The sequence below is a fragment of the Mirounga angustirostris genome, unplaced genomic scaffold (genome assembly GCF_029215605.1).
Source record: "Mirounga angustirostris isolate CCGP_5_RB_7025 unplaced genomic scaffold, mMirAng1.0.hap1 SCAF_5, whole genome shotgun sequence".
Classification (NCBI taxonomy): domain Eukaryota; kingdom Metazoa; phylum Chordata; class Mammalia; order Carnivora; family Phocidae; genus Mirounga; species Mirounga angustirostris.
Window position 1 is genome coordinate 143,632,192 of NW_026991713.1, and position 20,759 is coordinate 143,652,950.

At 51.9% G+C, this 20,759-nt stretch overlaps 2 protein-coding genes across 11 annotated transcripts in view; one reads left to right on the forward strand and one right to left on the reverse strand.

Moving 5' to 3' along the window:
- Positions 1-8,631, forward strand: part of ALG1 (ALG1 chitobiosyldiphosphodolichol beta-mannosyltransferase) — a 20,983-nt gene extending 12,352 nt beyond the window's left edge. For 2 of the 5 annotated variants that reach the window (XM_064592510.1, XM_045874909.3), the window contains exons 5-13: positions 496-585; positions 910-1,020; positions 1,446-1,567; positions 1,736-1,774; positions 2,098-2,157; positions 2,987-3,097; positions 4,484-4,598; positions 5,476-5,551; positions 6,834-8,631. In XM_064592510.1, coding sequence (XP_064448580.1) covers positions 496-585; positions 910-1,020; positions 1,446-1,567; positions 1,736-1,774; positions 2,098-2,157; positions 2,987-3,097; positions 4,484-4,598; positions 5,476-5,551; positions 6,834-6,965 — 856 coding nt within the window. In that variant the 3' untranslated portion in view covers positions 6,966-8,631. Of the gene's footprint in view, positions 1-495; positions 586-909; positions 1,021-1,445; positions 1,568-1,735; positions 1,775-2,097; positions 2,158-2,986; positions 3,098-4,483; positions 4,627-5,475; positions 5,552-6,833 lie in introns of those variants that run through there. The other 3 variants (XM_045874910.3, XM_064592508.1, XM_064592509.1) reach the window with 3 other exon arrangements.
- EEF2KMT (eukaryotic elongation factor 2 lysine methyltransferase) lies at positions 5,495-20,544 on the reverse strand. Of its 6 annotated transcripts, XM_054507484.2 has the most exons (11): positions 20,436-20,537; positions 19,669-20,029; positions 18,967-19,035; positions 17,914-17,976; positions 15,504-15,584; positions 13,991-14,092; positions 12,067-12,168; positions 11,767-11,900; positions 11,389-11,684; positions 9,689-9,838; positions 7,539-7,802 (listed from the first exon to the last, which is right to left on the reverse strand). In XM_054507484.2, the coding sequence occupies exons 3-11, from the start codon at positions 18,988-18,990 to the stop codon at positions 7,702-7,704; spliced, it is 1,053 nt and encodes a 350-aa protein (XP_054363459.1). In that variant the 5' UTR covers positions 18,991-19,035; positions 19,669-20,029; positions 20,436-20,537; the 3' UTR covers positions 7,539-7,701. The 6 variants fall into 6 exon arrangements, with proteins under 6 accessions (XP_064448581.1, XP_054363459.1, XP_064448582.1 ...); XM_064592511.1 differs by lacking the exons at positions 7,539-7,802; positions 18,967-19,035; positions 19,669-20,029 and adding exons at positions 5,495-5,635; positions 5,881-5,944 and having other exon boundaries at positions 20,436-20,544; XM_064592512.1 differs by lacking the exon at positions 19,669-20,029 and having other exon boundaries at positions 20,436-20,526.
- Positions 20,545-20,759: the final 215 nt, after the last annotated feature.

The following is a 20,759-nucleotide window of genomic DNA, read 5'->3' on the forward strand; positions in this document are numbered from 1 at the left end:
CATTCAGCAGCCTTGAGCGCTCCTTCCCCTTTCTCGTCCTCTTTCACTTCTGCCCTGGGATCAGGGCTCAGGTATCCGTTGGGAGCGAATCTATTGCTAACACCTCTTTAATGTTTTTAAAATCATTCCTTGGTAACCCACAAGCCTCAGCCCCACAGCCTTTGCAGCAAGAGCACAGTGTGGCTAAGATACAATAAAGAGGCCTTTATTATATTTCTTCTCTTGGTGGCAAGAGAGCCTGGATTTTCCCTTTTGTAGAGATAAGGTTTCTAACTGTATTTACGCTGAAAAGCGATATGACTTAAAGGTGTAAAGGAAGTAGTAGTACAGATGGAACTAAGTGCAGACTCTGGGAAGGTGCCTCACCAGCAACTCGATTTGGGAGACCCCAGCTCTGTGCTCTTCTGTATCAGAAGGTGTCAAGTCGTGTGGGGTCGTGGCAGTGTAGTGTTGGGGCCCGGGGCTCCTGGCTGAATGGTGATAATATCTTTTCAGGTACGAGAAACTCTGCGGGCGCCTGTCCCACCTGAACTTGTGTGTGACCAACTCGATGCGGGAAGATCTGGCAGAGAACTGGGGCATCAAGTAGGGGCCTGGGGAGGCGAGGGGTCCCAGTATGGTTGGTCCCAGCTGCGGTCCCTGCTGTGTCGTGTTGGCGAGGCGTCCAGAAATGCCCAGGGGTCTGGGAGATGGTTACCTGGGAAGCCAAGGGAGGAGGAGACCAGTAGCCCATGTGGTTTTGGACTTAGAACATGTCTCTGTGCTTCCCCAAGTAATTCTGAAGCTTCTTATTGTCCTTGTCTAAGACTTGGATCCTCCGAATGCCCTTATTTTTTGGATCCCCCTGAATCTTGTATTCCTTAGGTCTTTCTCTGGCTCTCTCTAGAGCCCCCTGTGATCTCATTGCAGAGCCGTGACAGTCTATGACAAGCCAGCATCTTTCTTTAAAGAGACACCCTTGGACCTGCAACACCAGCTGTTCATGAAGCTGGGCCGCACCTACTCTGCATTTAAGGCCCGGTAGGTCTCCCATCTTCAGCCTTTATCTGCCTTCTCTTGTGCTTCCTGTGCTCCCGCCTCTCCCCCATATCCTCGCAGCTGTTCTGTCTCTCCCCTGGCTCCTCACTGCTGTCGTGGCCTCTCTCATCTTCTGGCTGCAGACCTGGGAATCCTCTAGTCCAGGGGTTGGCGAACCATGACCACAGGCCTGCCATCTGTTTTGGTAAATGAAGTTCTGTGGTACTGCAGCACGCTCATCCATTTGTGCATGGTCCATGGCTGCTTTTGTACAGCAACAGCAGAGCTGAGTGTTGGATGGTGGTTCTGACTTGGCCTGACCTTTGGGAGCCTGCAGGCCTCACTCCTCACTCTGGCAGGAGATGGCCATCCTGGGGCCCGAGGCCTTGCTCTGTGGCATCTCATGGGCTCTGTTTCTGTTCCTTCAGCTCAGAACCCCTGGACCCAGCAACAGAGAGGTCGGCCTTCACAGAGCAGGATGCTCGGAGCGGGGTGGTGACGCATCTTCGTGGGCGGCCAGCCCTGTTGGTCAGCAGCACCAGCTGGACAGGTCTCAGGACACTTCTGGGCGCTTGGGGCTTGTGTGAGCACCTGGCTGAGCCTGCGCCCCATGTGTATTTGACGACACTTGGGCCCAGATGAGAAAGGGGAGGGTCTTGAGCTGGGAGGGGAGGCATCTAGAAACCAGCCAATGACACTTAGGTCTCTTTTCTTACAGAGGATGAAGACTTCTCCATCTTGCTGGCAGCATTAGAAAGTAGGCATGTGGCTGTGATCAGCAACTTGTCAGGGGCTGTTGAGCTGTGAGGTGCTCAGCTGGCCTTGCGTGGTGTCCTCTGCAGCATGTTCCTGCCCCCAGGGCCACTGAGTGGGTCAGCCTAAGGACATGGGTGGTGGAGGTGGCGGCTCTGCTTCCCCATTGGGTCACTGAGTGACCAGGCCCTAGATCTGAAATGCCACCTCTGGGAGAGTGATCTTGTGGATGGGAGAGGCTCCCTCCCCGCCACCATCCCATCCCCCAACCCCCACTCACCTGATTAGGTAATAATTCTGGTTATCATTTAATTTTTTTAAACATAGAGTTTGAACAGCTGATCCTAGATGGAGAGAGCCTTCCTTCTCTGGTCTGTGTGATAACAGGTATTGCCAGGGATCTTCCATGTTCCCATATAAAATGGGGGCTGTTGGGGGCAGGGTGCAGAAGGCATCTGCCTGTATTGTGTGCCTTCCCCACACCAGGCGTGTGATGTTGGTTGTCTTGTCAATCCTGACCACAGCTCTCTGATGTAGGGTTTTCTGCACGGCTTGACAGAGGAGGAAACTGAGGCTCAGAGGGGCCTGATAGCAGGGTGTGGCTTCTAGTTGAATCTTGGATAGCATGGCCTCACAGATACTGAGTTTGTACATGTGTGCAGTGGTTTCCAGGCATCCTTTTTTTTTTTTTTTTAAATGAAAGAGCCCACTTTAAACTAAAGAGCTCAACATAAAATTGCTTCCAGAGTAGCCCAGTGCAGAGAGAGAGAAGCAGAGAGCTGTGGTTAGAGCCCCAGGCGAGCTGCCCCACCCTGTATACTCCCCTCCTCCTGGCCAGAGCTCCCAGGGGCAGCTAGGAGCCCACTGTACACACCATGCCACCTGGGGCATCAGGCAAGACACAGGCCAGTCTGGCTGAGAAGTTGTATCCAGTTGGCACTCTGGTGCCTGCCCAGAGTTTATGCTGGCCACCTTCCCAGCCTGAGGCCCTCTGGATGCAGGTTGCTGGGGGCTGGGGGTGGGGGGGGAGAGAAGGGCCATGGCCTCAGCGGTCAGGGTGCATTCCCCTGGGGCTCTGCAAGGGGCCAGATGGGGACCGGATCACAGCTGCAGAGGGTGGGCCTTCTGCTCACACCTGTGCAGGGTTCTGAGGCTTGAGGCTGTGGGATGGAGCCAGAGATGGGCCCAGTGCAGTGACTCCGATTTTCTCTGCAAGGCAAAGGGCCTCTGAAAGAGTATTACAGTGGCCTCATCAGCCAGAAGTGTTTCCAGCACATCCAGGTCTGTACTCCGTGGCTGGAGGCTGAGGACTACCCTCTGCTTCTAGGTAAGGGCATCCAGCAGGGAGAGAGCTGGGGTTTAAAAGGGAATATTCTAGGATAGGGCAGGGACAGAGTTTTTCTGAAAAGGGCCAGATAGTAAATGTTTTATCTGCTTCTATTGCATAGTCTTTGTTTTTATAATCCTTTACAAATTAAAAGCCATCCTTAGCTCCAGGGCCAAACACACACAGGCCTCAGGCTGGATTGGGCCCTGCTTAGGGACTGTGTGGGGCCAGGAGATGCCACCTGCCAGGAACCTGTCGGAGGAGCTCTTGGCTGAACTCCAGGAGACCATGCTGCTTCCTGATGTGCCGGCTTCTCCCGCCTGCCGGGCCCCAGACCTGTGTATCAGGGTTCTGTCCTCTCAGCCTCTGAGCCCTCCATTCAGTCCTACTCTTCCATCTGGGTAGAAGGGCTGGGCCTGGCTTTGGGTTGGGGTTCCCTGTTCCCCAAGTCTGGCAGGACAGTGGCTTGGGAGGTACAGAAATAAAGTGTTAAACAGCATCGACTCCCCTCGATCTCTCCTTTCTTCATCTTCCTCTCTCCGGAGGGGCATGCTGGCGAATCTCTAAGGCCTCATCCTCCAGTGAGCAGTCTCGAGTGGAAAGCCTTGGGTTGGCAGGAATTTCCAGCCAGTATTTATGCGAAGTTGTTTATTTGGCTTTATTTTCACAGTGACAGCTGCTTTTCTCTTGGGTCTGCTATGGGTTTTTCCCCCTAATTATTGTGGTAAAACACCATTACAGTACAAATTTGCTATTTTAACTATTTTTCCATTTTTATTTTTATTTATTTTTTTTAAGATTTTATTTGTTTATTTGACAGAGAGACAGAGCGAGAGAGGGAACACAAGCAAGGGGAGTGGGAGAGAGAGAAGCAGGCTCCCCGCTTAGCAGGGAGCCCGATGTGAGGCTCGATCCCAGGACCCTGGGATCATGACCTGAGCCGAAGGCAGATGCTTAACGACTGAGCCACCCAGGCGCCCCTATTTTTCCAATTTTAAGTATACGTACAACTCAGTAGCATTAATTACACGCACAGTGTTGTACGATCGTAACCACTGTCTATTTCTAAAATGCAGAAACTCTCAACCCCTGAAGCAATAGCCACTACAGGTTCTTTTAAAATATAATGTGGTTAAGTAGACAAAGGGAGTTTGTTTGAATAAAACTATCCGTGACGGGCAGGTCGTTTTCAAACAGGGACGAGTGGCCAGGAATGGTGGTTGGGGAGCTCTTCTGTGTGTCTGCCCTTCTCCAGGCTGCGTGGCCAACTCAGCCAGTTGTATGTGGGGCTGGGGGCTTTCCCTTCCCGATCCACAGTCGTTTCAGGATTTGTGTTCAAGGGGCATGGGCCAGCGCTCTGACTGCCCCCCTTGCCCCGACCTGCAGGGTCGGCAGACCTGGGTGTGTGCCTGCACAAGTCCTCCAGCGGCCTGGACCTGCCCATGAAGGTGGTGGACATGTTCGGGTGCTGTCTGCCCGTTTGTGCTGTGAACTTCCAGTGGTAGGAGCAGAATCCGAATCTTCCCTGAGTTAGGTTCTCAAATCAGCTGTGGGGGTAGTGGGGGGTTGCCAGCGAGGTCAGAATTGCTCAAGGAATTCCCCCGGAAAATCGTGCAGCATTGCCAGGTGGTCCTCTGGAGTAGGGCCTGTGGGGTTTCTGAGGGTGGGCTGCACCATATTGAAAGAGTGGGCTTCCACTTAGAGCTGATGTTGAATAAAAAATACGAGTCTTAAATACTCCACTTAGGCAGCCACTTACCCGTACTCATGGATAGAGTGGTGGCTGGAATTGCCTGCACAGCTGACCTGGTTTTATTTCTCTGTCCCTTTTGTCTGGGCTCATATAGTTGGATTGGAATCAGTTAAATGAGTGTAATTCTCTCTCCACTGTTCTTGGCAAAGATGGGTGTTTGGAGAGGTTATAGAAATAGTAGCCCCACCACTGGCTCAGGAGCCAGCCTCTGAATGGGAAATACAGGATGTTCGACCCTGAGCTCTGGGCACATTGGGATTAACTACCTGGTGACCCAGAAAAGTCACCCTTAATGTGCCAAGTCTCCATCCAGTGTGGTTGCCTTTTACCTTGTTTTTCTGCTGTGCAATTAAGAAAAAAATGGAGAGCCCATTGAGCACGTTCTCACGGAAAAGAACATGTAGCAGAAAAGGTCAAAGTGTGTGCTCATTGCACCTCCTTTTCAGAATCAGTTTGGATTTTTAAGGTGTATCCATCCCTCCAGGCCTTTCTTTTCTTTTCAGATGCCAAATCTAAGAACAGACTTACTGCAAGCAGACTGACTGTGGGAGGGGTGGAGTGGGAGTCCGGGCGGGCACTGGGGGGTTTCTCCAGGCAGCTCTCAGGTCTGTGGTTCTCTCTGCAGCTTACACGAGCTTGTGAAACATGAGGAAAACGGCCTGGTCTTCGAGGACTCCGAGGAGCTGGCAGCTCAGCTGCAGGTAGCCACGTCTGTCCCCACGCCGGGGCGCTGAGTTCCGCCCCCTGATGCTTTGCTCCTGTGACCGGGTGGGCCTGTGCTGGGTCTGGGTGAAAGTTGAGGCGGGGAGCAGTGGTCTCAGAGGCTGGGCCTCTGTGGGCTTGGTTTGTGTGGTGGGCCCTGACTGTCCTCTGGGTTTGTGGAGCTTACACCACACAGATGATGCTAGAGCTGGTGGACCCTGTGCACTGTCTAGGGAGCAAGTGACTGGTTCTGTGGGAGAGTGAGTGAAGGGAGCTTCGTGAAGCAGCCTTGCAAGGGGATGGGTGGGAGTCTTCAAAGGGTACTTACACTTATTACAAAAGATTGTGTTCATCATCGTTCTTGGCAGTTGAGACCAGGGACAGCAAACTTTCTGGAAAGGCCCAGATAGAAAATGTTTTCAGCTTTGCCATAGTCTCTGTCAGAAGTACTCAACTCTGGGGCGCCTGGGAGGCTCAGTTGGTTGAGAATCTGCCTTCGGCTCGGGTCATGATCTCAGGGTCCTGGGATTGAGCCCCATGTCGGGCTCTCTGCTCCACGGGGAGTCTGCTTCTCCCTTTCACTCTCCCTCTGTGCTTTCTCTCTCTCAAATAAATAAGATCTTAAAAAAAAAAAAAAGTACTCAACTCTGCTATAACATGAAAGTGGCCAGTCTATGAGTGAAGGGATGTGGCTGTGTTCCAATAAAACTGTACTTGCAAAGACAGGTGGAGGCCGAATTTGGCCCAAGGGCTTAGTTTGCAAACACATGATGTAGTTTAGCAAAGCTGGAAAGAACACAGACTGCCTAGTCCTAGCACGTGGGCTGAACAGTGGTGGGCAGAGGCTGAGGGTGGGTGCTCTTGGTGGACGGAACAGCACAGCAGAAGCGGTATGTGGATGGTATGGATGGAAAACGCTGCAGTCTGGCCGCACTGTCCAGTAGGAGCAGAGTAGGAGATGGAGTGTGGCTGGGACGTGAGGGCTCTCCTCTGCCCCGTGAGGAACGGGCTTGCTGGGTCCGGCATATCGAGTTCAGAATGTGCTTGAGCCAAGCTTGCTGTGGAAGCTGGCCCAGAGCGGGAACTGCGGGCTCCAAGACACTGGTAGTGTTCTTGAAGTGCAGCGACAGAGGGTTTCAGTAGATCACTGGCCTGGCTGCCGGTATTTGGAGGGGGACAGGAATCTAGGCTGCTGGGAAGGAGGAGGGACAGCTTTCGGGTGGGACCTGGGATAGGGGTGGGAAGCAGTGATGAGGTAAGTTCTGGTCTTTATTCTTCTAGATGCTTTTCTCAAAGTTTCCTGATCCTGCTGGCAAACTAAACCAGTTCCGGAAGAACCTCCGGGAGTCAGAGCAGCTTCATTGGGATGAGAGCTGGAAGCATATGGTGCTGCCGTTGGTTATGGACACGTGACCCCTTGAGCCAAAGACTGAGCGCTCCTGAGCGTGGCCCAGTTCCTCTTAGCCCTGGGCAAACGCTTTAGAACAGTGCCTCCGCGTGGACCGCAGCTGGAAGGACAGCTGTGGAATGATATTTTTTAATGACCTACAGTTTGTGGCCCAGGAAACTGGTTCAGCCTGGTTTCCTCCCCGGAGGCTCTGAATCTTAGACTCTTCTGAGCTGAGTGTTTCTTTCTCCCCACTATATTACTTTCTTGTTATTTGCGTGTGGTATCTTCAATATCTCTTTGACCTGCTTTTGTCTTATCATGTCTGCCTTTCCCAGCATCTGCCCCATCGTGTCCCTACTATTTTCATTCCTGCCTTGAGGACAGGTCCTGCAGCCTGCTGTGTTGTAACGTGTACAGTGGGCTTGGCTTCGTGAGGGATGTGGGTACAGGCTCGGGGGTGGGGTGGGGAAACATACTTGATACATGTTTTTATTTGCACAAATGAAATGCTTATTTCTGAGCCAAAATTTTCATTTATGATTTATAGAGATTTACTTAAGAACCAGAACTAGTGACAGAAAGGGGCACCCACTTGAATAGTTTATATTTTATTAGAACACAGTTTGCAGTTCCCGATTCTGAATTTAACATTCTTCAAGCATTCAGGTCCAGTGAAAATTTTATCAGCTTTGCTACATGAAAATTCTTTCCAGGATGGTGATTTAATTTTTATGTTAATCTTTAAAAGCGTTTGTAAACCTACAGCATTAGTTTCAAAATTGCCATGTCTGAGTGCTCTTCATAGGGAAACAGCTTCTGGTTGTGATGAGGCACTGCTTCCCATGGGATCCCAGCCTGGCCTGGAAATACAACATATGTGTCTCAGGATGGTAGGGTTTGGGGACACGACAGCACCCTATATGGTGTGGGGCTGCAGGACAGGCTGGAGGGTATATACAGACCACAGACTTTTGGCCCCATCCACACACCTAGAATCAGCCTTCAGGGATGGGACCAAGAATTGAGTTTTTAAATGGCCCATGGCAGCCAGGTTTGCTGCCCTGCCTTCTGGGCCCTGGAAGGTCGGTTTCCTGACTACTCAGCCTGGCGCCTCTTGGCAAAGGTTGGACATACATCAGAAGGGCTTACATCCTTTTCATAAGCACAGCTGTCTGAAGAGCCCTTGGCAAGGATCATTTTGTTACCAGTTTTTTATGAATGAAAATAATTATAAAAATGAAATACTAAAAGTATTGAAGTGTTGGCGTTCTTGGCTGGCTCATTCAGTGGAACATGCAACTCTTGATCTTGGATTCATGAGTTCAAGTCCCACACTGGGCCTAGAGCTTACTTAAAAATATACACACGTGTGTGTGTATGTGTGTCTATAATCCTGCCACAAGTACAACTGTTAATTGGTTATGTTCTTTCAGATTTTTCCCTATATGCATGTTAACATGAAGATGATTATTTTTAAAAATACAAATGGGCTTGGAGTGCCTGGGTAGCTCAGTTGGCTAAGCATCCATCTGTTGATTTCAGCTCAGGTCATGATCTCACGGTTGTGAGATCGAGCCTCATGTTGGGCTCCCCAGGGCACGAAGTCTGCTTAAGATTTTCCCTCTCAAAAAAAAGATTCTCCCTCTCTCTAAAAAAAATTGAATAAATAAAAATGGGCTTATATATATATATATGGTGTTTGGTACTTTGCTTTCTTAAACTACAGTGTATTTTTCATATAGTATCTGAAAGAGGACTTCATTCTTTTTGAAAGCTATAGGGCACTCTGTCCATGGGACATGGGCACACGTAGGGGGTGTTTGCCTGCAGAGGCGACTGTCGGTGGGGCTGTGCTTGGCGGGGGGAGGCGGGTTGGGGCAAACATGGTCCTGCACTGCGGCCAGGCTGTGTGTGGAAAGCCCTGATTGGGCCTGGCGCATGGCGGGCACTGCAGGATAGTGGCCACTGGTCGTGGGGTGGGAGAGTGGAGGGCGGGTGTTGGCTGCCTGGCTCCACTCTGGAGCCCGAGGTTTCCATGGGTGAGACTGGAGGATGACAGCATACCCGTCCCTGGTGCTAGAGGGGCTGACATGTCAGGTCTGAGGACAGTGCCCGGCCACAGCAGTGCCAGTTTGAGGTGTAAATGGCAGAGCCCCCCCCAGCCCGCAAAGTCCTCCCTGCTTTTCTTCCATTTACTGGGTGCTTAATACAGTGATAGCAGCAGCTACCATGTTCCCAAGTGCTCCCTGCATGCCAGTCCCTGGGTCACGTCCCAGGTGGGTATTTCCGCCGTAAAGATGAAGATGGGGAGGTGAATGGCGGCCCAGCTTCACCAGCGCAGGTGGGATCTGCTCCAGAGCCTGCATCCCACTACTGTGTGGCCAGAACTCATCTACCCTGACACCCACTGGCATCCACCATCCTCTCCCCTCCATTCTACAGACCAGGAAACAGGCCTGAAGGCCCTCAAAACCTGCTCTAAACACACAGTAGGGCTGCTGATCTCTGACCTCTAGGAACTGCTGCATAAACTGCCGCTTCCCCTTCAGAGCACAGCTCCCCGGCCCGGCCTCCTCCACTGACCACCCAAGGGTGGGGCAGCGGGTCGAGGACCCAGCACGTCGTGTGTTCTGGTTTGTTTCAGGGCCCCACTCTTTTGTGTTGCTGATTTCTGCCTCACTGGAGTCCTGTGTGGGGCCCAGGTAGCCTCGCAGAGATAGCAGCCCCTCCCGGGCCCATGGCTCACCTAGCTCGCTGGTGAACAGCCAGCAGGTCTCCGGGCTGCGGACGGTGAAGGCAATGTAGGCGTCAGGAGCCTGCTGGTCCTTCAGGCAAGCAGAGAGCCTCTGCAGGACTCTGACCAGGGAGATGACAGTTTCTGGGCAATACAGCACATCTGTAATTAAAAATCTCAGGTTACCGAAAGGGGCTCACTCCAGGATTCAGGATCCAGAAAAGAGGGTGCCTGGTTGTACTGACCTCAGCAGCAGGGCTGGGGCCTGGAAACCAGCAGTTTTATTAGAATCATGCCATTGGACACAAAGAAGATGATGTGGTTAAAAAGGAAAACTTACGAGAGAAAAAAAAGCTGCTGAAAGACCCTGCAAGAAATGGAAGATATCCAGGACTCACTGGTGTTCCTTTAAAAAAAAATCGATTCTTTGCCTATGGTCTATTTAGAAGATACTTAATGAAATAAACCCCAACCAGCTCTCTGTCTCAGAGTCCTTGCTTCCAGGGGCCTGCTGTTCTGTTAGCTGCACTGGGGGGCAGCGGGGGACAAACTTGCTCCCTGTCAGCATGCTTACATGGGAGGGTGCTGCTCAGGCTCTGTGTTCCGGCTGCTGTGGGCCTGTGGGTCTCAGGGCTGCAGTCCAGGATCAGGGGCACAGCACTGTCAGCCGGACAGGGGACTGGGTGAGCTTGGTGGAGGACTCTGCCTTGCACCCGAAGTGGCTAGTCCCCTCCCTCCCTCTTTCATTCCCTCAGAGATAAGATGTGGGGCTCATATCTGAAAGACATGGGGGCATGGACCTAGGATAGAGACGTGCAGGCAGAGCCCTTGGGGTCAGATGTGCAAACATCAGACAACAGAGCAATGTGCAGAGATAGAAGCAAGTGCTCACAGGGGTGGGGGCACTCAGAGCTTATTTCCTGACTCGGACACCACTGTGGTTTGACCCTAGGTCTGGCCCAGGGCTGGGTGTCTGTGATATGCTTAGGAATCAGACATGGTCCTGGGAGAATCATGCTTGTCCCTCGCAGCCCTGAAAAGATAGGGCTGCTGGGGCCATTTCGGCCCCACATCGGAAGACTGGGTGGTGGTGGAGGTGGGGCTAGAGTTCAGCTCCCTTGCTTCACGCCGCCGCTCTGGCCATTTCATTCAGGTTCTAGAGAGGGACGTAAAAATCTCTCTACTCAGCTGCAGCCTGGCTAATAGGTTAGACGGCTTTGGTGCCGTGGGGCCTGTTCTCTCCATCTCAGGCTTTGCTGAGAAAAGCTGGGTTCATTTATCTGATGGAACCATTTTAAATTTTTTTTTTTTTTAAGATTTTATTTTATTTATTCATGAGAGACAGAGAGAGAAGCAGAGGGAGAAGCAGGCTCCCAAGGAGCAGGGAGCCCAATGTGGGACTCGATCCCAGGACCCTGGGATCATGACCTGAGCCGAAGGCAGACGCTTAACCATCTGAGCCACCCAGGCGCCCTGATGGAACCATTTTAATAGGAGTACATGTGGCCACTGTGTCCAACGGGAGGGCTGTGGCTTTAGGGCATCCAAGAGACATGCCCCTGTGGTTTGAGGTCACCCTGAAGGCCCACAACGGCCCTTCTACAAGTCTCACCATTCCTCTCCCAGCAGGGTGCACTGTTCCCTTCCCAGAGCTGAGAGCTGGGAGGAGTCACTCCAGTTGCCCTGGGGCGGGGCGGGGCGGGGGACAGTACCTGCTGCTATGATTACGTCCGGCCGGAAGGCAGCCAGCTCAGGAGCAGTCACAACATCCCAGTCCAGCTGGGCCACTGTCACCCTGGGGCTCTCTGCGTCGTGGGCATTATGTCCTGGGTGCCTTTCAGGGGCAGTGGTGTCTGGTTCCAATGAGAGGCCATTGAGAAGGATGTTTCCTCGGAGCTGCTCAAGAACACAGCTGTGACAGTCGCTGAAGACGTACGTGCTGGGACAGCATGTCTTGCAAATGGCCAGGCCTGTGAGGCCAGCTCCACTGCCGAGCTCTAAGACAGTCCTGGGTGGGAAAAGGGGGCCTGTGTCTGAGACCGTGCTGGGGAAAACCGGCTTCCCTGCCCTGCCCTGCACCCCGAGGTCACCTGTGAGCAAAGGCGGCCGGGTTCTCTATGGCCCATTCAGCGAGGTAGAGTGCAGCGTCCCACGTGACCAGGCCGGTGGTGCCATGGGAAATGATGGCTGTGCTCTCAGAGAGCGTGACTGAGTCTCCAGAAGGCTGGGCCGAGACAGGGAGAGAATTAATCCCGCTACCAGGAGACAAGGAGCTGATTTTAAAAAGAAAAACATCACAACAGGTGGATGGCTAGATAAGACCGTGGAACATCCTCTCACAGAATGCTACACAGCAATGGAAAGGAGCAGGTTATCATTGTACACGTCACCTGGATGGGTCTCGAGGGTGTTAACGCTGCACAAAGAAAGCCAATCTCAGAAGGCCACACATTGTGTGATTCCATCCATCTGACCTTCTCAAAAGGACAGGACTGTGGAGAGGGAGAACAGATCAGTGGCTGCCCAGGGTGGGGTTGGCAGGGGCCCGGGGACATGGGAGGCCCGAGGGAGGTCTTTGTGGTAACGGAATAGGTCAGTATCTTGATTGTGGTGGTGCCCACATGGGCCTGCACGTGTGATAAATGAGGTACACCTATGCAGGCTCGGTGTGTACACTGGTGTCCCGGTTGTAATGCCGTACAAGTTAGGTCCCATGTTTCCAGTGGGGAATCTGGAGAAAGGGCACCTCTCTGTACTGTTTTTGCAATTTCTGTGAATCTGTAATTATTAACTACAACAAAAAGTCACAACTCCCTAGCATCATGAGCTGTATGTAGAAAGTCTCAGTGTGTGGGGCCTTCCTCAATTTGACCTGACATTTGGGGCTTGGGAATTCTCTGGTCTTTGAACTTTCCTATTGCCCTCAAAGCAGGTGGTTTGCTGGCAAGGGCTTCATGGAATATGCAGTCCTGAAATGTGTTCTCCAAAGCGGGGCTTCTGAGCATGGCACCTCCAACATGCCGTCACCGGGGGGTGGTTTCTGTCTATCTCTGAGCTCACAAAACTCATATAGGAGACTCCGGTGTCTGGAGTACTGTGAGCAGTCATTCGTTCATTCATTCATCCACACGTTTTTCCTGAGCATCTACTACGGTCCTGGGGACTCAGATGTTACAAGATGAAGTCATTCCCTGTTCTTATGGAACTTCCATGCCAATGGGGGATAAAACCATAATAAAGTAATTTCTCAGTTTTTCAGGGCTATGAAGAAAATAAAAAGGCTACATGATAATGGAGACTAGGAGGTCTATTTCAGATAGACTGGTCAGAGACAGCCTCTTTGATGTGTCATGTGACCTGGGATGTGAGTATAAAGGAGAAGTGAGACATGTGAGGTTCTAGGAGGAGAGCATTCCAGGCAGAGCAGGTGCAAAGGCCCTGAGGCAACATTTCAGTTGGTGAGTTCAAGGAAGGCAAAGAATGCCAGGGATCTGGAGCCAGGGAGAGCAGGAGGAACGAGATGAGAAGGCAGGCTGGGGCAGAGCATGCAAGGCATGGCAGGCCACATGAGAAACTAGGATTTGAGTCTGAGTATGAAGGGTAGCCACTGGAAGGTTCTGGGTGGTCGAGTGACATGCTCTGATTTACCTCTCAAATCAAGGGGAGCACTCTGGGGGTTCTGGGAGTGTGGTTTTGAATCTTCCTGAATCCCCACATACAAACAGACAGAGTAGTGAGATATGGACAACATTCAACAAAACTAAGTGAAGCCAAAATATCAACAAGTGGGGGCAAACCACCAACAGACACAAGACTAGTGTGCTCCATGTGCTGTGTCATGGGGCACATGACAGGCCTGAGGACAGAAGCCCAGTAGCCGAGTGTTCACTGGAAATGCAGGTACCAGCTGTGAACCACGGCCCACGGAGGAGAGAACTTGCTGCTCTAGTCATCGGGGGTGTGAGGGACCAGGAGTGAGGCCTAATGGCAACTAGAAACACTCAGAAATGCTCTCCTGTAACACCCATCCATGAAGTATTTACTGAGGACTGAGCACCAGGTCTCTACTATGCAATTATGTGCATCACCTGACTTAACCCCCAGCCACCCCATAAAAGAGGCACTATAATGTACTGAAATGCTTGGTTTACTGAAGGGGAAACCAAAGCTCAGGGTGGTTAACTGACCTCCTCTAAGACCTCAGAGCTGATGGGTCAGGATGTGCACCCACTTGAGGCTGACTGGAGTCTGAGTTTCAACTCTGTGTGCAGTGGTGGATGTCTGGATTGTGTGGGGGCGGTGCCCATCTCCTACCAGCAGATAGCTCCGGTGGCACTGGGTGGGCTCCTCAGCCATCAGGACCTCTGCCAACGCCTCGTACAGCTCGTCCAAAGGCTCCGTGTGGACAGCCTCATGCTGGGGGTGGGCAGAGCAAAAGCTTCAGCCAAGACATTTAAGGTGACCCTCATGAACCAAACAAAGGTTCCATGTGTTCACTTTTACTCTGACTTGTTAAAAAGGCTGGAGGATTTTTACCTAGATAGGAGATTTGGGATGGATTGACTTAATACAAGCCACCTGGCATACAAAAAATTCATTTGGTAGGGAAGCTGGAGGGTATCTCAGGTCTAGAAAGGGCAAGGGCGAGGTATAGTCTAGGGCAGCAGAAATGGGACTGCATGAACTGCCATGTGACGGTGACAGAGAGCTTTGCCCTTCCATCATGATGCTGTGAATGCTCACTTTTAAGTGAGCCCGGGCAAAAGCCATAAGGATGGGCACTCTACATGGTATGGTTGGCTTCATCAATGGGCAAGCCTCTGTCGTGCCCCTCACAGGGGCAGCAGCAGGGCGGCCATGCTTCTGGTGGTTCTGGGGAGACCTACGGGCCATGACTAGATGCACATGTTGGGGAGAATCAGGTGGGGAGGCAACAGAGAAGCCAGGAATGTTTCACATGCTAAGCTTGGGTGAGACATGGCCCGTGCATTCAGTGGCCAAACACAGCAGGTCTGATGCCGATCACTAAGGAATCACCTCTCTGAGGTCCAGCCTAATGTGAAACCCAGCAAGTTTTTTTTTTTACTCTTTTTTTTTAATGTTATGTTAATCACCATACATTACATCATTAGTTTTTGATGTAGTGTTCCATGATTCATTGTTTGCATAGAACACCCAGTGCTCCATGCAGAACGTGCCCTCCTCAATACGCATCACCAGGCTAACCCATCCTCCCACCCCCCTCCCCTCTAGAACCCTGTTTGTTTTTCAGAGTCCATTAAAAAAAAAAAAGAAGAAGAAAAAGAAGATAGCGGGGTGGGGGAAGAATGAAGGGTGGGTTCATTTTTAAAATACATCCTGTATCAGTCAGGAAGAGTCCACATCAGATAGCTCATTAGGGAGAAGAGGGTAAAGGGAGCTAGTTACAAAGGTATTGGAAGACCTAAAACATCCAATAGAGGGCAGTGTGGCAATCCAGAGATCAGCAACAGCAGAAGTGGGCTGGCCGGCTAGGGGAGAAAGGTGGGGGGAGTGGGGGTGGAACTGGGACCACAGAGGAAATGCAGCTGCTGCTGGAGACCTCCTGAAGCACAGAGGGAGAGATACCCTGGCCTCTCTTCCTCCTGCCCCCTCATAGCCTCTGACTGGTCAAACCCAGCTGGGAACAGTTATACAGGGAGGCCCCTGACATATTGGGGTTTGCAGAACAGGCAAAGGGCATGGGACAAATCCGAGCTCCAATAGGCAAAGCCAGGCACAGTCCACTTTCAGAGAGCCAGCCAAGTCCCAGGTGCTGTCTGGCTACCAGACAGCGCCCATTACTGACCTTTCTGATGAGCTCCGAGAGAAAGCACCGGGCATACCTCACTGATGGCGGATGCTTCACACACAGAGGATGTTTCACAGTCTGTGACAAAGGACGCAATGTGAGTTGCTGGAGAGACCCCGCCGTCAGTCTCCCATGAGTTTCAAGTGAATGCAGCACAACCCCCATTACTTGATCCCTCAGAAAAGATGTGTATAGACACAAGGGTTCTGGGTTCAGGTGACCCTCATGCATCTGAAACAGTAAGTCTTTTTTTTTTTAAAGATTTTATTTATTTATTCATGAGAGACAGAGAGCGAGAGAGAGGTAGAGGGAGAAGCAGGCTCCCAAGGAGCAGGGAGCCCGATGCGGGACTCGATCCCAGGACCCCGGGATCATGACCTGAGCCGAAGGCAGACGCTTAACCATCTGAGCCACCCAGGCGCCCTGAAACAGTAAGTCTTAAGATACAATTCCTTTCCTAAAAAAATTTCTCCACTATGGTGGCACAGGCTGACAGAACATTCTGGGTAGAATATGGAGCACACGGACCCAAGCTAACACCCTGCTACAGACTGAATGTTTGTGTCCCCCCCGTTCATATGTTGAAGTCTAAAACCCAAAGTGATGGTATTAGAAGGCAGGGCCTTTGGGAGTGATTAGGTCATGAAGGTGAAGCTCCCATGAATGGGATTAGTGCCCTTATAAGAGACCCCAGAGGGCTCCCTCGGCCGTGCCACAGTGAGGACACAGCTGTCTATGAATCAAGAAGTGGACCCCCACCAGACACCAAATTTTTGGGAACCTTGATCTTGGCCTTCCCAGCCTCTAGAACTGTGAGAAATAAAGTGCTGTTGTTTACAAGTCACCCAGTCAATGGCATTTTGTTATAGCAGCTAGAAAGGGCTATGTCACCCGTTCCCAGGGCAGGCAGCATGAACTAGTCTTTAGTGGGGACAATTGTGGGATTGTCCGGCTCTGTGGAAAAGGTGAGAGCCCAAATAGTGGGAACAGGCAGACTGGACACTTGCTCTCCTGGAGCTCACATGCCAGGCTGAGGATGAGTGCTAGGATGGCTGGGACAGAGGAAGATGGGGACTCTGCCTGGGATGTGGTGGAGGGGAAGGTGGCTCTCAGGGGTGACACTTCAGCTGATGTCTAGAGAAGCAAAGAGCACGGGGAGTGGGTTCCAGGCAGAGGAGATAGTTTGTGGAGGCTCTGAAGCAGGCATGGCCTGGCATTTTGGGAGGGAGGGCAAGGCAACAGGGGCAGTGAGCGTAGGGGCCAGGTCATGTGGAGGGACATGATTTTTTTACTCAAGGGCAACAAAATACCCACACAACCCTTCAGGGGCTTTCTAGTTGGCTGGTGTTAGGTTTTAGCGTCAGGATGAAAATCAGAGTGGGCTGCTGCACAAGGACCTCAGAATCTCTGAGCTCACAGTCGTAAACGACTGGGATGCCCTGCAAGCCTCCACTAGCCATGGCTGAATCTTTCCTAAATGGTGGTCAGACAATCTTGGTTCACCCTCCACACAGGAATGCTTAACCTAGGCTTCTTGGATGGGCTTGGTGGTTGGAGGGCTGTCTATAACTCCCTTGAATTTATATACAAAATGTATTCTTCTGGTCCTCCTTTTTATGGGGGTGGGGTGAGAACAGGAGAGTCTACAGCTTTGGATTTTCAGAAGGGTTCACGATCCTCAAGAGGGTTCATAGCCAGGATGCAGTGTGATTTCCACTTGATCCACCTGGCAGGGTCAGGGTGGGGCAAGGCCAGGCAGAGTGGTGGTCTTACCTCTACCCTTGCTCAGATGTACCTTAGAATTCAAACCCTACCTCAGAAAAGCAGGCATATCTACATCTAGAAGAGACACGAGTGGGGTGCCTGGGTGGCTCAGTTGGTTAAGCGACTGCCGTTGGCTCAGGTCATGATCCCGGAGTCCCGGGATCGAGTCCCACGTCGGGCTCCCTGCTCAGCAGGGAGTCTGCCTCTCTCTCTGACCCTCCCCCCTCTCATGCTCTCTATCTCATTCTCTCTCTCAAATAAATAAAATCTTTAAAAAAAAAAAAAAAAGAAGAGACACGAGTGGGCAAGACTTGCCTCCTTATTTTTTCCTTAAATGTAAATGTAAAGAAGAAAATCTTTGAGCAGCTACCAAATGCTAGAAGATGTTCCCATAGCTGTCATCTTGGTTTTCATTGTGGATAGTTTCAAAGACATCTCCCAGATTCCCTCCTCTCATGCAGATTTTTGTATATTCTAATGTCTTCATCTAAGAAAACAACAGAGCCAGAGCTGCCTGAGGTGCTGCTACCCAAATGCAGTGTCTTCCTTTTTAAAGGATACAAGTGCGCCCACTGTGTTTCTGTCATGTCTTCACGGGTGAGTCAGGAGGCTGGTGACGCGACCCAGTGATTCTGATTCTTACCTTCTGCAAAATATTCAGCAGCAGCTCAGGACCTGATGAGTCCCTTAATTTCTCTTCTAGGCTCTATTCAGAGAGAGAGCGGAGGGGAGAGAGAGAGAGAAATCTCAAGGGCATTTTCACAGGAACATTAAACATGCAATAGGACATGTTAGCAAAGTGCTAAGTGATCTCTCCCCAGGGACCTGGGGCCAAGAGGAAGGGGAAGCCACAGGCTGGCTGAAACCCTGAACTTGAGAAGTCCTGGGTTACACACCTGGATGAGTCAAAGAAAGAACATCAGAAGACAGACTCTTGGTTTGTGTTAGCCCTGGCTGCTTAGGCTCACCTGGGTCACAGAGCAGCTCCGCGGCTGAAATGGCCAACCAGGAATTACAGGAGGAGCCATGACACTGACACCTGATGGGCTCACCTTGGACTTGACATCTTTAAAATGGACATACAGGGGGCGCCTGGGTGGCTCAGTTGTTAAGCGTCTGCCTTCAGCCCAGGTCATGATCCCAGGGTCCTGGGATCGAGCCCCGCATTGGGCTCCCTGCTCCGCGGGAAGCCTGCTTCTCCCTCTCCCGCTCCCCCCGCTTGTGTTCCCTCTCTCTCTGTCAAATAAATAAAATCTTTAAAAAAAAAAAAAAAAAAATTGGACATACAGGCCAGGCCAGATTATGCTGTCTTCTCTGACAGAGAACTCCAGGCCAGCAGTGAGGTCAGGCTCTAGAAGTAGGCAGACTGGCCCTGGCTGGTGTGTGATATCAGGCAAATCACTTCATTTCTCCAGAGTGAGTTAGGCTCTAAAAGGCCTATAAACCCTGGCCCTTGCCCCTCTCTCTGACCTTATCTGCCACCACTCCTGGCCTCCTTGCCATTCCTCAATTGCAGCAGCCTGTTCTCACTGGCAGGGCCTTCCCACAGCTGGCTGCTTTACTGTTCAGGTTCTGGCTCAAATGTCACCTCTTGGGGGAGGCCTTCCTGACTCCCCTACTTTCATGATACATTTCCCTGTTTTATTGACTTTACGGCCACTGTCATCTCCTGGTGTTTTCTTGTTTATTCATTTACCTGTTTATTCTCTGGCTCTCCCATCCAAGCAGGGCCTCATCTGTAATGTGTACTGCTGATTCCTGGCACCTGGCTCATGGAAGGTATTCAGTAAATATTTGGTGATGGAATAAAAATACTAGCTAACACCTACCTCACTTACCACGAGCTAGACACTGCCTCAGGTGCTTTAATCTCCTGTAATTCTGACACCAGCACCATCACTGTATTCCCCATCTAATAAGAAAACTAAGGTATAGGAGAGATGTAGTCACTTGCCCAAGGTCAACACGGCTTGTATGGGGGTTGGCCAGGATTCAAAACAGGCAGGCTGGATCCCAGGCCTGAGCTCCCCCCTGCTACACTCTACTTCTTTACTAATCAAGCAATCTTTCTGGTCAAATGTGAATGGTACTAATAGTACCCCCTGCATGACTGTTGTAGGCCAGTCTAAGTAAGCATTTATCATGGGCCTGGTACAGAGTAAGCACTCATTTCATGTGAATAATTATAGTCGATATTGAATTGGGACCCACTGATGCTATTATGAAGGTTTACATTTTGGGTTAAAAAATTACATATTCCTTTCTGACTGGAAAGATCTCTCAGAATGCTAAATGGGTTAGGTCAATGAGACACAAATGACTAACCACCACCCCTTAAGATGGGGCAGACTTGGGGGGAGGAATATGTACCCAATCTGAGTCATCCCAATGAGCTCACCGCACATGAATTACGAAGGAGGCAGCATCATTAGAGCCCCTGCATTGGCAGAAGGAAGCTGCTGCCATGGTCATTTGCCTGTGCAGGTCTCCAGGGCAGGGGAGGTGAGACTTCTTTCCTCTCTCTTCTGGCCTGTTTTGTACCTCCCTGTCTCTTCCATCACAGGCATAAGGGCCTCAAACTGCCTCTGAGAGGATTTTGTCCAATGCTGACGGTACAGATGAGAACACCGAGGCCTGGCCGGGGAGGGAGGTGTGGGTGTCTGTGACTTGGTCACTGCGCTCACTGCAATTGGTCTCCCGGTGTCCTGAGGACGTTGACTGTTTAAATGGGCAGCAGCAATGGCTAGAATGACAACTAGCTAAACAAAAAAAGTAATGCAATTTATCGTGAATTGTCCCTGACCTAACTCCGAGTGACAAAGGGAGTTAGGAGGAAACGCCGCATTCCTTGAATTCGTGGACTCTGTGCAAAGGCAGTCGAGGGCGGGAAGAGCCAGGGGAGGAGGGAGCAGAAGGCCTAGTGCAGGCTGGGCTCCCCAAGCGCGCGCAGGTGTGCCCCCCGCTGCCCGCCGCCAGCCCGCGCGGCCCCCCGCAGAGCCCGGGGAACATGGACCCGACGCGCGGCCCGTTCCTGCGAGGGAGCCGAGAATATCACGTGGCAGGGGGGAAGGGTCGGGCGCCGGAGCCCGCCCCGCCCCCACCCCGCCACAGCCGCCCCTCGCCCGCCCTACCTCCCGCCTGCCCTCCGCGCGCCCCACCGCCCACCTGCCAGGGGAAAGAACGCAGTGTGCGCGCCGCCAGGAAGCGGCGCTCGAAACTCGGCAGCAGGCTCTCAGCTTCCGCGCTCTCCTCTGGCGCCATGGCGGGGCGGGGCGGGGCGGGGCCGCGGCGTTGCCCGGGAGACGGGGCGGCAGAGGGGCGGGGCTAAGGCGGTGAGCGGAGGAGGGGGAGGCGGCTTGGGGGCGGGGCCAGGTACGGCTGGGCGTGTGGGAGGCGGGGGCAGGGTTGGCTTGGGGCGGAGCCTGAGGCTTGAGGGCGGAGTCAGGGCTTTGGCGCCAAGAGAGGGCAGGCGGGAGGCGCCGGCTCTCT

What these genes read in the sequence shown, in the direction of transcription:
- EEF2KMT (XM_054507480.2), bottom strand. Translation starts at nt 20,531, where the DNA reads ATGGCGCCAGAGGAGAGCGCGGAAGCTGAGAGCCTGCTGCCGAGTTTC. An exon ending in TGCGTTCTTTCCCCTGGCAG is followed by an intron (nt 17,977 to 20,435) that starts GTGGGCGGTGGG and finishes CTCTCTGAATAG; the next exon opens with AGCCTAGAAGAGAAATTAAG. An exon ending in CACCCTCGAGACCCATCCAG is followed by an intron (nt 11,901 to 12,066) that starts GTGACGTGTACA and finishes GTCTCGGCCCAG; the next exon opens with CCTTCTGGAGACTCAGTCAC.